The 15,256-nt window shown below is 40.9% G+C and overlaps 1 protein-coding gene across 6 annotated transcripts in view; it reads left to right on the plus strand.

Annotated features, from left to right (window-relative positions):
* LOC124142375 (serine/threonine-protein kinase ATR-like) overlaps positions 1–15,256 on the plus strand; it is a 75,209-nt gene that overhangs the window by 38,404 nt on the left and 21,549 nt on the right. For all 6 annotated transcript variants that reach the window (XM_048399722.1, XM_048399725.1, XM_048399737.1 and 3 more), the window contains 14 exons: positions 2,956–3,060; positions 4,065–4,179; positions 5,200–5,268; positions 5,917–6,005; positions 7,294–7,429; positions 7,997–8,139; positions 8,438–8,564; positions 9,291–9,428; positions 10,583–10,760; positions 11,820–12,001; positions 13,076–13,181; positions 13,878–14,028; positions 14,303–14,456; positions 14,729–14,844. In XM_048399722.1, the coding sequence (XP_048255679.1) occupies positions 2,956–3,060; positions 4,065–4,179; positions 5,200–5,268; positions 5,917–6,005; positions 7,294–7,429; positions 7,997–8,139; positions 8,438–8,564; positions 9,291–9,428; positions 10,583–10,760; positions 11,820–12,001; positions 13,076–13,181; positions 13,878–14,028; positions 14,303–14,456; positions 14,729–14,844 (1,809 nt within the window). The remainder of the gene's footprint in view (positions 1–2,955; positions 3,061–4,064; positions 4,180–5,199; positions 5,269–5,916; positions 6,006–7,293; positions 7,430–7,996; positions 8,140–8,437; positions 8,565–9,290; positions 9,429–10,582; positions 10,761–11,819; positions 12,002–13,075; positions 13,182–13,877; positions 14,029–14,302; positions 14,457–14,728; positions 14,845–15,256) is intronic.

Genomic DNA, 15,256 nt, shown 5'->3' on the forward strand with positions numbered 1-15,256 from the left:
GCCTTTGATCTAACGGTATGTGATCTAATTGTCTGTGATCTAATGGTATGTGATCTTACTGTCTGTGATCTGACAGTATGTGATCTAACGGTATGTGGTCTGCCAGTATGTGATCTTACTGCCTGTGATCTAAGAGTATGTGATCTTACTGCCTGTGATCTAAGAGTATGTGATTTTACTGCCTGTGATCAAAGAGTATGTAATCTTACTTCCTGTGATCCAACGATATGTGATCTTACTGTCTGTGATCTAAGAGTATGTGATCTCACAGCCTGTGATCTAAGAGTATGTGATCTTACTGCCTGTGACCTAAGAGTATGTGATTTTACTGCCTGTGATCTAAGAGTATGTGACCTTACTGCCTGTGATCGAAGAGTATGTGATCTTACTGCCTGTGATCTAAAAGTATGTGATCTTACTGCCTGTGATCTAAGAGTATGTGATCTTACTGCCTGTGATCTAAAAGTATGTGATCTTACTGCCTGTGATCTAAGAGTTTGTGACCTTACATCCTGTGATCTAAGAGTATGTGATCTTACTGCCTGTGATCTAAAAGTATGTGATCTTACTGCCTGTGATCTAAGAGTATGTGATCTTACTGCCTGTGATCTAAAAGTATGTGATCTTACTGCCTGTGATCTAAGAGTTTGTGACCTTACATCCTGTGATCTAAGAGTATGTGATCTTACTGCCTGTGGTCTAAGAGTATGTGACCTTACCGCCTGTGATCTAAGAGTAAGTGATCTTACTGCCTGTGATCTAAGAGTATGTGACCTTACTGCCTGTGGTCTAAGAGTATGTGACCTTACTGCCTGTGATCTAAGAGTTTGTGACCTTACTGCCTGTGACCTAACTGCCTGTGATCTAAGAGTATGTGATCTTACTGCCTGTGATCTAAGAGTATGTGATTTTACTGCCTGTGATATAAGAGTATGTGACCTTACTGCCTGTGATCGAAGAGTATGTGATCTTACTGCCTGTGATCTAAGAGTATGTGATTTTACTGCCTGTGATCTAAGAATATGTGATCTTACTGCCTGTGATCTAAGAGTATGTGATCTTACTGCCTGTGTTTAAAGAATATGTGATCTTACTGCCTGTGATCTAAGAGTATGTGATCTTACTGCCTGTGATCTAAGAGTATGTGACCTTACTACCTGTGATCTAAGAGTATGTGACCTTACTGCCTGTGGTCTAAGAGTATGTGACCTTACTGCCTGTGATCTAAGAGTATGTGACCTTACTGCCTGTGACCTTACTGCCTGTGATCTAAGAGTATGTGACCTTACTGCCTGTGATCTAAGAGTATGTGACCTTACTGCCTGTGATCTAAGAGTATGTGACCTTACAGCCTGTGATCGAAGAGTATGTGACCTTACTGCCTGTGATCTAAGAGTATGTGACCTTACTGCCTGTGATCTAAGAGTATGTGATTTTACTGCCTGTGATCTAAGAGTATGTGATCTTACTGCCTGTGATCTAAGAGTATGTGATCTTACTGCCTGTGGTCTAAGAGTATGTGATCTTACTGCCTGTGATCTAAGAGTATGTGATCTCACTGCCTGTGGTCTAAGAGTATGTGACCTTACTGCCTGTGATCTAAGAGTATGTGACCTTACTGCCTGTGGTCTAAAGAGTATGTGACCTTACTGCCTGTGATCTAAGAGTATGTGACCTTACTGCCTGTGGTCTAAGAGTATGTGACCTTACTGCCTGTGGTCTAAGAGTATGTGACCTTACTGCCTGTGATCTAAGAGTATGTGACCTTACTGCCTGTGACCTTACTGCCTGTGATCTAAGAGTATGTGACCTTACTGCCTGTGATCTAAGAGTATGTGACCTTACTGCCTGTGGTCTAAGAGTATGTGACCTTACTGCCTGTGGTCTAAGAGTATGTGACCTTACTGCCTGTGATCTAAGAGTATGTGACCTTACTGCCCGTGATCTAAGAGTATGTGACCTTACTGCCTGTGATCTAAGAGTATGGGATTTTACTGCCTGTGATCTAAGAGTATGTGAACTTACTGCCTGTGATCTAAGAGTATGTGATCTCACTGCCTGTGGTCTAAGAGTATGTGATCTTACTGCCTGTGATCTAAGAGTATGTGATCTCACTGCCTGTGGTCTAAGAGTATGTGACCTTACTGCCTGTGATCTAAGAGTATGTGACCTTACTGCCTGTGGTCTAAAGAGTATGTGACCTTACTGCCTGTGATCTAAGAGTATGTGACCTTACTGCCTGTGGTCTAAGAGTATGTGACCTTACTGCCTGTGGTCTAAGAGTATGTGACCTTACTGCCTGTGATCTAAGAGTATGTGACCTTACTGCCTGTGACCTTACTGCCTGTGATCTAAGAGTATGTGACCTTACTGCCTGTGATCTAAGAGTATGTGACCTTACTGCCTGTGATCTAAGAGTATGTGACCTTACAGCCTGTGATCTAAGAGTATGTGACCTTACTGCCTGTGATCTAAGAGTATGTGACCTTACTGCCTGTGATCTAAGAGTATGTCATCTTACTGCCTGCGATCTAAGAGTATGTGACCTTACTGCCTGTGATCTAAGAGTGTGTGATCTTACTGCCTGTGATCTAAGAGTATGTGACCTTACTGCCTGTGATCTAAGAGTATGTGATCTTACTGCCTGTGATCTAAGAGTATGTGACCTTACTGCCTGTGATCTAAGAGTATGTCATCTTACTGCCTGTGATCTAAGAGTATGTCATCTTACTGCCTGTGATCTAAGAGTATGTGATCTTACTGCCTGTGATCTAAGAGTATGTCATCTTACTGCCTGTGATCTAAGAGTATGTGACCTTACTGCCTGTGATCTAAGAGTATGTCATCTTACTGCCTGTGATCTAAGAGTATGTCATCTTACTGCCTGTGATCTAAGAGTATGTCATCTTACTGCCTGTGATCTAAGAGTATGTCATCTGGTTGCTCTGGCTGCAGGTCAGCCCTCCACCATCACTTCCACGAGGTGTACTTCCTCCCCGACGTCCCCGAATTGAGTGATGCTAATGCGGTACTGAAACAATATGCTGATGGACCCTCAAGGTGAGTTGATTATATGAAGGAACACTTCAGTACTGTTTAAAGCAGTGTCAAACACAACTCATTCATTCACTCAATCAGATATATGGAAGTTTAATACAATCAAGAGGAGCACGTTGCAAGCCCTGAGGTGCTTAGATGAAGCAAATTAATCGCTCAACCAGTGTCTGCGGCAACTCAAAGCGATTGCGCACTCATTCAAAATGGTGGTGCGACTACCGCTTGGTTGCTTCGTCCTAATCAAGAACATAAGAGAAGAGGCTCAATGACGAGTCCAGATTTTCTTGTTCCGCTGTCAAACTAAAATTTTCGTCAGCTGCCATTTAGGTTTGAGAATGAAGCGACCACTGCCAGTGATTGGCACAATTGTAACCAGCTAAAAGTTAGTGCCCCGTTGTAAGGCGAATTGCTTGCAAGCGGTTGGCTGTTTGCAACGCACCCTAGAATTGACAGAGAAATATAAAAGATAATACACATGCTATTTAAAATATTTGTTAGATGTATCAGATTACATGTATGGCAAATCAACACAGTGGTCTTGGCCTGACCATTTTGGAGTATTACAACAATTTTTTTTTGAAACCCACATCACATTGATTTATTGTCAGTATGAAATTCTTTAAAACATCTCTCTTCATTCCAAATTCCAAAACTGGGGCATTGTCCCATGTTTATTTTTAAGATCAAATTCACTCTTCTTCAACCATTGTTTATTGCAATGTCAGTGAGACCAGTTATGGAACATAATGTTCCGCAATCTGGTCAAGATTACCTTCAGTTAAATCTTTTGAATTAGTCTTAAAAATGAGCAACTATCAACATCGACAAAACTTTTTGTGAAACGCCCCATGGAAAGCTGAGATTGATCAATGTATTTTTTTTTTAAATCTACAAATTATGTTATCCACACATGTCAAGAATTGTATTTGATGTTTCATTGCCTCCTCTGACTTCGAAAAATAACAAGACACAGCCATACATGACATGGTTGTTGTGTCATGTTGTAGCCAATCCGACCTGAGAACACAGCTAGCCCACTCGGTACAGGGCATCAAACATGAGAATATTGATGTGAGGAGACGAGCACTTTCAAAACTCCGAAAACTTCTTCGAGAGGACAAGGTAAGTCAGTGATTAGTTGGTATTTTTGTTCAGTTAGTCAAGCCCACTTTTGACCCTTGAAGATCCGGGTCAGAATAGGTCTTCAGCAACCCATGCTTGCCGTAAAAGGCGACTGTGCTTGTCGTAAGAAGCGACAAACGATATCGGGTGGTCAGGCTCAATGATGCATGTCATCATATCCCAGTTGCGTAGATCGATGCTCATGATGTCAATGATTGTCTGGTCCAGACTTGATTATTTACAGCCCGCTGTCATATAGCTGGAATATTGCTGAGTGCGGCGTTCAACAACAAACATGCCCACTTTTTGGTTAGTCATACATTTGTATGTGTGAAATTTTGATCAATATTAGTGTCTTCGTCAGAAAGGGCTCTGCAGGGCTCACTGAGACACTTTGAGATACTGCACAAGATGTGCATCTTTATGTGTCAAAAGTAAGTAAGATTTCTGTAAGTTTCCATGTATAATTGTCCAAACAACAGTACCACTATTATTATCCCCCGGCCCAACAAAGTTGGCTGAGGATATAGAAACGGGCTCCATCCGTACATCCATCACGTTTCGTTTCCGGAGCATAACACAAAAAATAAATTTCATGAAACTTTACAGGTCTGTCAGGTACATGCTGAACTGGTGCCTTTTGCTGTTTAGAAATTTTAGTTTTTTACATTTCCATGGCAACAGGATGGACTTCGGTTCCAAACTCTTCTTTTTTTTACAATTTCCATGACAAGTTCCACCTCGGTTAAAAAAGGTTAGGGTTTGTTTAGATTTAATTATGTCATAAATTATGCAACAGGGGTGGGGGATATAGCCACTTTAGTGGCAAACTCTTGTTATGCTTTGTAATCGTGTTCATAAGTTGTCTTTGAAACAGTAAATATGGTTATAGAAATTATCAGTCGACTTTCTTCTGTTATATCAAATTCATGCACATCCTCAGAATACATATTGTATCACTCGTATCTCATCATGTGGTTCGTGTATTGTTTTAGCCCAGTTAGTGACATTTCGTTTCAGGATACACTGAATGAGTACATCATGGGGAGTGAAGTTGCTGACCCCATCATATCTCAGCTGGTGACAGTTGTGAGTGGACATTGCTTTTCACCATTTTCTTGTGATAAATGTTCCCCCATCTGTAACCAATGAAGGAAACACTATCACGTGTTACTGATTGACTATAGGTGATGTTCCTACATGTGTAAGTGACTGACCAATTGATATTCTGGGAGTTGGAGGAGGGGGGCGCCTGGGATTTTGTATCGAGGCTAGATATCTTCTCAGCTACAGCTAAAGCTACAAAACCAGATATATTTTTTATTTAGACATACGTATGAGCCTGGATTTTATTTAAAGAAAAACACCTTGCATCAATGTAATTCCTGTTGCAGGCAATTTTTTTTTTTTTTCAACAGTCTGAAGTATAATTATTTTTTTTAAAGAATTTTCAAGAACATTTATTTTATTTGATAAAAACCCAGCCCCACCACCCAGAACATCAAAGGGTTGGTCCCTGTCCAAAGAAGGAAACCAAGTCACTGTGTTACTAGAGGTGATGTTTCCACCTGTGACAATTGAAGTGAACCAAATTCATTTGTTTACTAACCCAGTAGAGGTGATGTTCCCCCTGTTACCAGTGAAGGAAACCAAGTCCATGACTTATTACAATTTTGAGAGACTTCAGAAGACAAGTTTCCCCACGCTTGTGTTGAATGATGTTTTGTTGTCCTGCAGCTGATGGCTGGGTGTCGAGAGTCTGACAGTGAGGCAGAATTGCTGTATGCTGAATGTCTTGGTGAACTTGGTGCCATTGATCCTGGCAGGTAATCAAGTCTTGAGTCATTCATACCACCATAAGCCAGTGCATTCTAGTGCATGACTGTTTCTATTCATTATCCCCCACCATTAAATGGACACCATCAGTTTGGCTGTCCATCCATGAAAGATGTCAAGTTTCCATGGCAACAACTTCGACTTAGCCTGGAAATGGCAATAGTGTTTGTTTCCAGAGAAGATTTTGAAAAACATACAATATTTCTTCACCTAACTTGGCACTCAGATAGGACTAGTGGTGAACTGGTACCTTTCGATAATTTTAGATTTTCGAGCTAAATGTTCTTTTTTAAATTTCCATGTCAATAACTTTGACTTAAGTTGGAAATGGCAGTAATGTTTGTTTCCTGAGCAGTCATTGAAAACCGTTATTATTTCTGCACCAAACTTGGCACTTAAATAGGTCTAGTAGTGAATTGTTACCTTTTGATAGTTTGGGATTTTCAACAAAAATAATTTTTGAGTTTCCATAGCAACAACCTTGACTTGGACTGGAAATGGTGGTAATGCTGGTATCCGGAGCAGCTCTTGAAAACAGTACAATATTTCTGCACCAAACTTGGCACATAGATAGGTCTAGTGGTGAACCAGTGCCTTTTGACAGTTTTGGATTTTGAAATTTATCCTATATAAAAAAAAAATAGATGACATATTCACGACAAATAATTAACATTGCAGGGGACATCGCTGACTTTGTCCTCTTGTTTTAACTTTAAAAAGCTTTTATTTCAGAACTACTTAACATATCAATGTTTTGTTTGAATAACAAGTTCTTTGTATCCTAGGCTTCTACAAAGTAGACTAGATGTAAATAAGTTTAACCAAATTGAAATACATTAGATATCCAATTTTGTCTCCATTTTGCTTTGATCCATTATAGGAACATCAAGATAATCTTTCTGGTACATGATTGGCTGACTTTGAAGCCGAATATTTATGAAATGAGCATAAAAACAGCTTTATGTCCAAATAACTTGATTTTACAATAAGATGATCTTTTAGACAAGTCTCTTGTTGTATAGACCTTGGTGGAATTTGAGGCCAAGACCAAGGTCACCAAAATGCAGAATTGCTTTGATTAGATTTGGATTTGTAAAATGAGTGTCAATGCTACAATATTTGAAATTTCTTTTTTATATAATATTTCTTTTTGAGTTGCTTTGTGAATAAATAGTCTCTATATGTTACCCTCATCATCTGGTAATGACTTCTTTGAAACATGTAGGATCGTGGTAGAAAGTATCTCTTTTCCTATGTTGACCTTCGCCTGTGATGCAGACTCGAGCTGATGGGGAACAACCCCAAGGAGGAAATGACGAAGTTCAAGGCTACGGTGGAAGATGACAACTTTGCTGTGGGTCTCATCAATGAGGCCCTCAAAGCCTTCCTGTCGGCTACAGAGCCCAGAGTCCAGGTAGATAAACTTACAACAAAGCTCCTGTAGCCCTAGGGTTGGGCATCTGATGGCCCAGTAGATGCCCTGTAAACGCTGTACAGATCCGACCACATAGCAGTGCCAGTAGACGCTGGCCGTGGGTTGGAGTCCAAGATTCCTGCTGCTTATGACTGTTAGTCTGTCGGCACAATAACCATGCTTGTGGGATTTTCAACATCTTGGATGTCTACAATCTGCATTACTTTGACCTTTCCTCACATATTAAGTTCACACCCTTTGATATAACTGAAATAATGTTCAAAGTGGCATTAAGCCCAACTCAATCTTTCACACAATACTTCAGGTAGCTAAAAACAAAACAAGTAATTGACATTCAAAATTGTTTCTGAAATGAGTGTCTACCATTGCCAACATATTGCTCTTAATTCTCTGCTTATGTCACCATAACAGACAGCCAGCCTAATGAAACAGGGACATGCATGCACATGCACAGTAGACACACACGAATAATCACACACACATGCACACACGCACATGCACATGCACACACACATGGAGTTATGCACTTGCTGCTTCATGTTACAGGACTGTTCGGCCTTCGCTCTACAAGATCTGCTGCAAATCTATGAAATCTCTGAAGGGAAGGAAAGCGACAAGACCCCAAACAAGCTCTGGAGGAGATTCCCGGAACACATACAGGAGATTCTCATACCCCTGCTGACATCAAAGTCAGTAAAATATTCAAATAGTTTTCAGTTTAGACCACTATCTTCAGCAAGGCATGCTTGTGGAAAGAGATGACTAATATGATTGTGTTGTCAGGCTCGCTTGCTTAGTTGATGCATGTCATAGCCCAATTGTGTCGATCAATGATCATGATGTCAATCACTAGATTGAATCACCCAGTTCCATTATTTACAGCCCACCAAATTTAGGTGAGTCATTAAACAACAAGCAAACAGTATAGTTGGTTATCACTGGAACCATGGAAGTACAGTTGATTCTAATGAAGCAGTTCATCTTCAGATACAAGCTGGCATCGGAAGCAGTGTGGGACAAGTGCCCCAAGCCCATCTACCAGAGTGCCAAGGGAGGTAACTTCAAGGACTGGGTCAGCAACTGGACTGGCTACCTCATACATCTCACATCGAGGGTAAAGAACTTCCAATACGTCGTCTCTGTCAGCCAGCGCCAAAACGTCTTGCTTCCTCATTTGAACTTGTGTACTTTTGTTTCCTGACAGGTGGAGTTTACTCCTGACATGTGGTCTGTCAGAAGCTCAGTTTACTTGACATGCGACTAGGCTGAGGGCGTTGGTCTGGTGGCTGAGGTTATAGATTGCTATGATACTTTGATGTAAAGCTGATGAGGGAGTTCCAGGGTCAATGTGTCACCAGTAATTGCCTGTTTGTTGTAACAGCCAAGTAACTTAGATTTGATGGTCAGCTCCTGTGATGTCACAGAGTCCTGTTATCATAACCCTCAGTGAAGTGCTCATTCTTTCAGTCTCTGGCTTGCCAGGTCTTGAATATTAAGCATTGCATTAAGCAACAAATTAATCACCTTGATGTGACAAGGCCAAACAGTCACAAAGTGTGATTTAATCCTCTACAGTGATGCTTGTAGCATCTGATTACCCAATCCATACAGCCAACAGTTTTACTAACCACCTTTTCTCGGAAAAAAATGTTGAGATTGAACAAAAAATTATGGCTTTTGACTGATATTAATTTCAGAATTCTATGTAATCAGTCAACATTTCATTTCCTGTAGGCCTTATTGAATTATTTCAAGATAATGTAGAAAGTTATTTCGACTTTTACAAGACTGTCATAACTTCAGATGTCTATCAGGACTTCAACACCTGTTTTTAATTCAGCTGAACCCTGGCAAGACTGCGCGAGTATTCCAGGCGTGTAGTGCTTGTATCCGTCACAACATCCAGGTGGCGCTGTATATCCTGCCGCACGTGGTGGTGCAGGTCTTGCAGGATGGACGGAGCGACGACATACAAGAGGTATGTACACGTGCATCATCGTCATACAGTGTACTCATGGTAGTTTATATATCCTTGCCCCATGGGGATTCTGGGGTAGAATAAATCGCCTGATTGTGAGAGCACCTTAATAGATCTGGTTGTCAGACTCAGTGATTTGGCTGATAGCCTGTCTGCATGGATCCTTGCTCATAATATCAATCACTGAATTGTCAGGTCCAAACTCGATTGTTTACAGACTGACGTCTTTCAGCGGTAGAAACTAACATTTTTAGTCCACTAATCCTTGTAATGATAACATGTAGCAAAACCCTTAAAAATGGCAAATTTCTACTAGTCCTTATGATACCTTAACTATTGGGCAAGGACTACAGGACCAATGCCAATTCTGACACTGTCATGTAGCTGGAATATTGTTGAGTTCATCATTCAACAACAAAAAAATGTGTATAATATATCCCTCTATTTAGTAAGACCAATTTGGGCATGGATATTCGGGGAATTAGTTTATGACGAAAGAGAATTAAAATTACTCTTAAAATTACAAAGCCTCTATTACATCAAAGCCATACATTATGCACACTAAATTCTCCAGATTTTCAACAGAAGTCCTCTTCAATGTCAACTATCCATAATCAGTTGTGAAAGTTATGGCATCTTGCTACCCACACCTCATGCGCAAACATCCCTTCTTTCCTCTGTGTGGTACAACGGAAAGGATTCTGAGTTGTATAGCCTTTTATTAGTATGACCAATAGAGACATGGATATTGGGGAAATTATTTTAACATGAAAGATAATTATGATTTTTACTTCGATTGGATTTGCTATTTCACTTCTATCTTAACATTGCTTGTGTTTGTTTGAAAAACAGTGACTTGTACATGTCAGTGCCTTAGTGCAAATTGATGTTGCATCATCTATTGTTCACGGTCTTACACTGAAACTGTGCCAAAAGTAGATAAACTGAGCTAATGTCTCGCGGATGAAAATCTTCTCAGAAAAGAAGACTTGTTGATAAAGAGAATGACCCTTGAAAATCAGATTGACAGATTATTTGTTCTTCGTGAATTAATGTTGAAAAGCCTTCATGATACAAAATATTGTTCCCTCAGGTTAATCTCTAAGTAATCAACAAATAATGACTACAAGACAGCCCATGACCCTTTGTTGTAGATCTACTCTGAGATACTTGAGGTGATCAACCAGGTGAAGAAACCCGACACTCGACATCGAAGCCCGTCTGACTTCCGCCACAAGAGTGCCCAGACAGTGTTCTCCGTCCTGGACTACCTGGCCAAGTGGTGCCGGCACCGAGCACAGGCCAAGCCAGCGGCCAACTCCAGCACTAGACGTAGGTCAAGCAGCCCATAGTTATTATATTAGCTACTCACAATGTACATGGAGTCCCTACTACTCCAGGCTTGTCGTAAGGTTCGAGTTAAGTGGGGATTGGGTAGATTGTGTAAGCAAGGATTATATCCTACCTAAATATTATCCCGGGGGAAGTTTTACTCTAGAGTATAGTATAGGATAGGATTAAACACACTGGTATGGGTTCATATTCACTAGGGAGAATCATCCTGACACTAGAGAATTTCATCCCTGGGATAAAAAATAGGGTAGGATAATATTCACTCTTACAATTGCACGTTACCTTGTGTAGTCCATGGATCTTTGATGATGCTTTCAGTGTCTAGTTTCCCTGGTCAAGATTGAAGTATTAACAGGCGCTGATATTGCGGACTGGGCACGAAGGAGGGTCCATGTTCATCGTCCATTTCCAGACATTGTAATCAGTACCCTGTGTGAGATTCGGACATTGTCTATGTTTAATACAGGTCATCATTTACTAGATTGATGCCATTTGAAATACAAGACAAAGAAATATATGTTTAAGGGTGAGTGAGTGAGTTGGGTTTAACAGTATTTCAGTTATATCAAGGCATGTCAGCTTAATGTCGGAGGAAAGATGTTTACCACTTCGGTGAAACCCACGAGCAAGGGTATGGTGCTGACAAACCTAGAAACATAATCAGTGCAAATCGGGATACGAACCAACAATCATAGGTTTTGCGGCACCTTAGACGACTGGGCCACCCGTGCCCCCCTATATATGTTTAAGGGACTTGAGTCAGACCCGAAACAACATTTCTCCACCCTCACTGGGGGCGGTGGGGTAGCCTAGTTGTTAAAGCATTCGCTCGTCATGCCAAAGGCCCACTTTGAATTTCCATGTGGGTACAGTGTGTGAAGCCCATTCCTGGTGTCCCCCACTCTGATATTGCTGGAACATTGCTAAAAGTGGCGCACAACCCTACTCAATTGCACACTCCTCCCCAACTACTGCCATAACCTCAGTTGTTGAAGTCAGTTGGTGTGCTAGACTTGTGACCCTTCTTTCCATTGGTAGAGGCCAGCTACCTGAATGATGCTGGATACAACGCTGTCAATGACTTCCTCGAGCGTGTTCCCAAGGACAGTTTGGCTGAGGCCAGTGTCAACTGCAAGGCATACACCCGAGCCCTAATGCACTTCGAACAGTTCGTCTCACATAAAGACAGCAATCTTCAAAAACACCTTGATTTCGTCCAAGTAAGTTATTTTTTGTTAAAAGTGGTGTAGTGTTCTTCAGTTACATGTTTGTCTACAATGCAACAAAGCAATTGCAGCTTGTCTTTTATATCCCTCCGTTTTGAAAAATGGAGCAGAACTTGTAAATCGTTGAATATTTCTTGTTGAAACTTGCTATACAGATCAGTAAAGTGGGAGACAGGTGCTCTTCAATGATTTGGGGTGTATATTCTTTTTTCAATTTTATGCTTAAAATGCAGGGGGGGAGGACAGAGTCATCATCTGTTCTGTCCGTCAATCCATATTTCGTTTCAAGAGCAAAACTTGAAAGGCGTGAAAGATTTTTCTTACAGACTTGGTATATATGTATTAACCAGGGGCTGAAGTGGTGCCTTTTGCTATTGTAGGGGCCGGGGGGATTTGTCATCTTCTGATGACTCTTGTTTTGTTTTTTGTTTAAATGACAAGCTGGAGGGTAGTGCTCATTTCTGGAAGCGAACTCCAAAACCGTTGAAGCTTGGATGAAGCTTGCAATACAGATCAGTCTAGTGGTGAACTGGTGCCTTTTGATGATTTGCGTTATTTGATTATTAAAAATCTTTTCTCTTTTTTTTTCATGACAACAAGTTTGACTTGTACTAAAAATAAGGTTGGGCATGTTTCCATCGCAGAACCACAAAACCGTTGAATATTTCAAGATAGAACTTACTATTCAGATCGGTCTAGTGGTCAACTGGTGCCTTTTGAAAAATACTGAACAGCATTATTGGTTCTTTTTTCACTCAACTGAATGTACCAAATGGCAATGAACCAAAAGTGGGGTATAAGTAGCCAAACTCCATATTCGAATAGCACCAGATCGGGTCGGGGACATGTCATCTGCTGATGTAAACTCAGATGCTATAAATGAATTACTGTTAAGGTGATGTAAAATCAAACTCACTCACATGACTTACAGGGTAGGCGAGCATGATAAAGGATAAAGTTGTTTTTCCTTGGCTTACTTGTGATTCATGACAGAATTTGTTGATTAGGAAACACATAGCAATAGAAAACATTGAGCCAGATAGCCACATGAATATTGTGTCCCTCCAGCGCCTGTATGTTGCTATGGATGAGCCAGACGGAGTTTTGGGTGTGGCAGCCATTAGACAGACACCGTCAACACTGATGCAGCAGATACTCACCCATGAGAGTCTTGGTATGTGGCTTGCTCTTTGTCTGTCGGTTGATTATGTTGGCACTGGCCATAACTTTGTCCTGTCTTTCAATTTTGGGTCACAATAGATTCCTCTTAAGATCCATATTTGTTGTCTCCAAAAATGGGATAATTAATATAATGTACAATTATATACAATATTATATACAATGTAATATCAATGCAGGTATTATTAGCCTTCATAATTCATGCTAGTCCGCTAGCCCGAGACTACTAAATTTTTCTGAGGACAAGTAAGAATGCAGTGATAGTAGTCATAATCAAGTAGAATTTGAGGGCTATAATTCTGAACCAGTTCTCAAAGCTTTCATTTTGCTACAAATTGGAACTGAATTTTATTTTTGTTAACATAGTAAACATTTTGTTTCGTTCAAGCAAGACTAGCTACAAACTCTGAAGACAAGTGAAATCAAGTTTCTGCTAGTCTTCTGGATTAGTCTTAAAAATGTTGAATGTCTGAGGCTGTATAATGTAACTCACTCACTCTCTATCTGCCTTTTTTCTCCCACACTGTCTGTCTTACTCACTGTGACACTTTCTCTTACTATTTCTTGTTTACTCTTTTGCTTACACTCACTCACTCACTAACTTTCTCATACTGTCTCACACAATCTCTCATTCGTCATTCGCCCACTGACTCCCACCTCACTCACTCACTCACTCACTCACTCACTCCAGGCCAGCAGCAGGATGCCCAGGCGTGCTATGAGCAGGCGATCCAGAAGGAACCGGATGAAGTCAGCCACCACCAGGGTCTGCTGGCCAGTCTGATGGAACTGGGTCAGCTGAACAAAGCACTGCTGCACACCACGGGGGTCATCGCCGAGAAGTGAGTGCATGGAAGGGCATAACATTATATATAGAACTTGTGTGTACTCTGTTGAATGTGAACAAAATAACACTGACATTTCAGTTTTTCAATAGGTTTTCTGAATAATTATCAATGTACACTATCTTTGTTGAACAAGTCCTGTCCTGTCTGGCAGTTATGACATATTTCATCACCCTTGTAGGAGTAAGAAATATAAAGCTTTGGAAATTTTAGTTTCTTTCCACTTTGAATATTTTAAGGTCTGCAGTGCAGTGTTTTTTTTAAATCTCAGACAATCATGGAAAGGCCAGCTGAACGCCTACAGGATCGAGGCCTCCTGGAAGTTGGGGAGTTGGGATAAGCTGGAGATGTTTTGCCATGGAGAGACTCACCGGCGGAACTGGGCAGTGGGCGTGGGCAGAGTGCTGCTGGCAGCTAAGGACAAGGTAGGCCACTCTCACGGGACTGGGACTGACTTGGAACCGTCTGTATGTTTACACAGACAGATTCACTTCAATAAGCTTTACTAGCCATGGATAAGTCAGAAAAATGCCCACCACAAGTTAACCAGGTGAAAAACTAGGAAATTCATGAAAACTAAACTTGAAAGTTTGCAGAGTTGTGTGAAGAATTTTTTTTCTGCAGAAAGCAGTTGCGACTGCCTCGAAGACTAATGTATGAAGTTATATGAATGCGTCCACATTGTTTATCCCTGCAGAAGGAGGAAGAGTTCTGTAAGCAGCTGGAGATAATTCGACGTGAACAGATGGGGCCTTTGTCTGCGGCCAGCATGGAGATGGGGTCATACCATCGAGGATATGAGAATATTTGCAGGTAACCTACAGATTTAGATTGATGTCAATGTTTAGGAGTCAAGTGAACCATTGCCTGATTGCCTCCAAAAGTGATTGCATGGTTTCAGGGACATATATCCAGGAAATCCATGTGGACCAAGAATGAAGGGCCAATCTCCCCTCACAACGATAGGGTGCCAGTAATGATCATTTGCCGTGCAAATCAAATTCAGCTTCAAACAAAAGGTTGTTATTGTTGAAAATAATAAACAAAGTAGAGGGAACAGCTTGGTTTCAGAAAGCATGACCTGGACCAAAGTCTTTGAGGACGTTTGGCCTGCTACCCTATGCCACTTGGTAACCTGAAGCATTAGCCAGGATCATCATTCATCAGTGAAAGTTCAAGATAGCAGTAGTGGTGTAACGATACAGCAATACATTATTATATCGCG

Source organism: Haliotis rufescens, unplaced genomic scaffold (genome assembly GCF_023055435.1).
Source record: "Haliotis rufescens isolate VD_foot unplaced genomic scaffold, xgHalRufe1.0.p SCAF_1, whole genome shotgun sequence".
Classification (NCBI taxonomy): domain Eukaryota; kingdom Metazoa; phylum Mollusca; class Gastropoda; order Lepetellida; family Haliotidae; genus Haliotis; species Haliotis rufescens.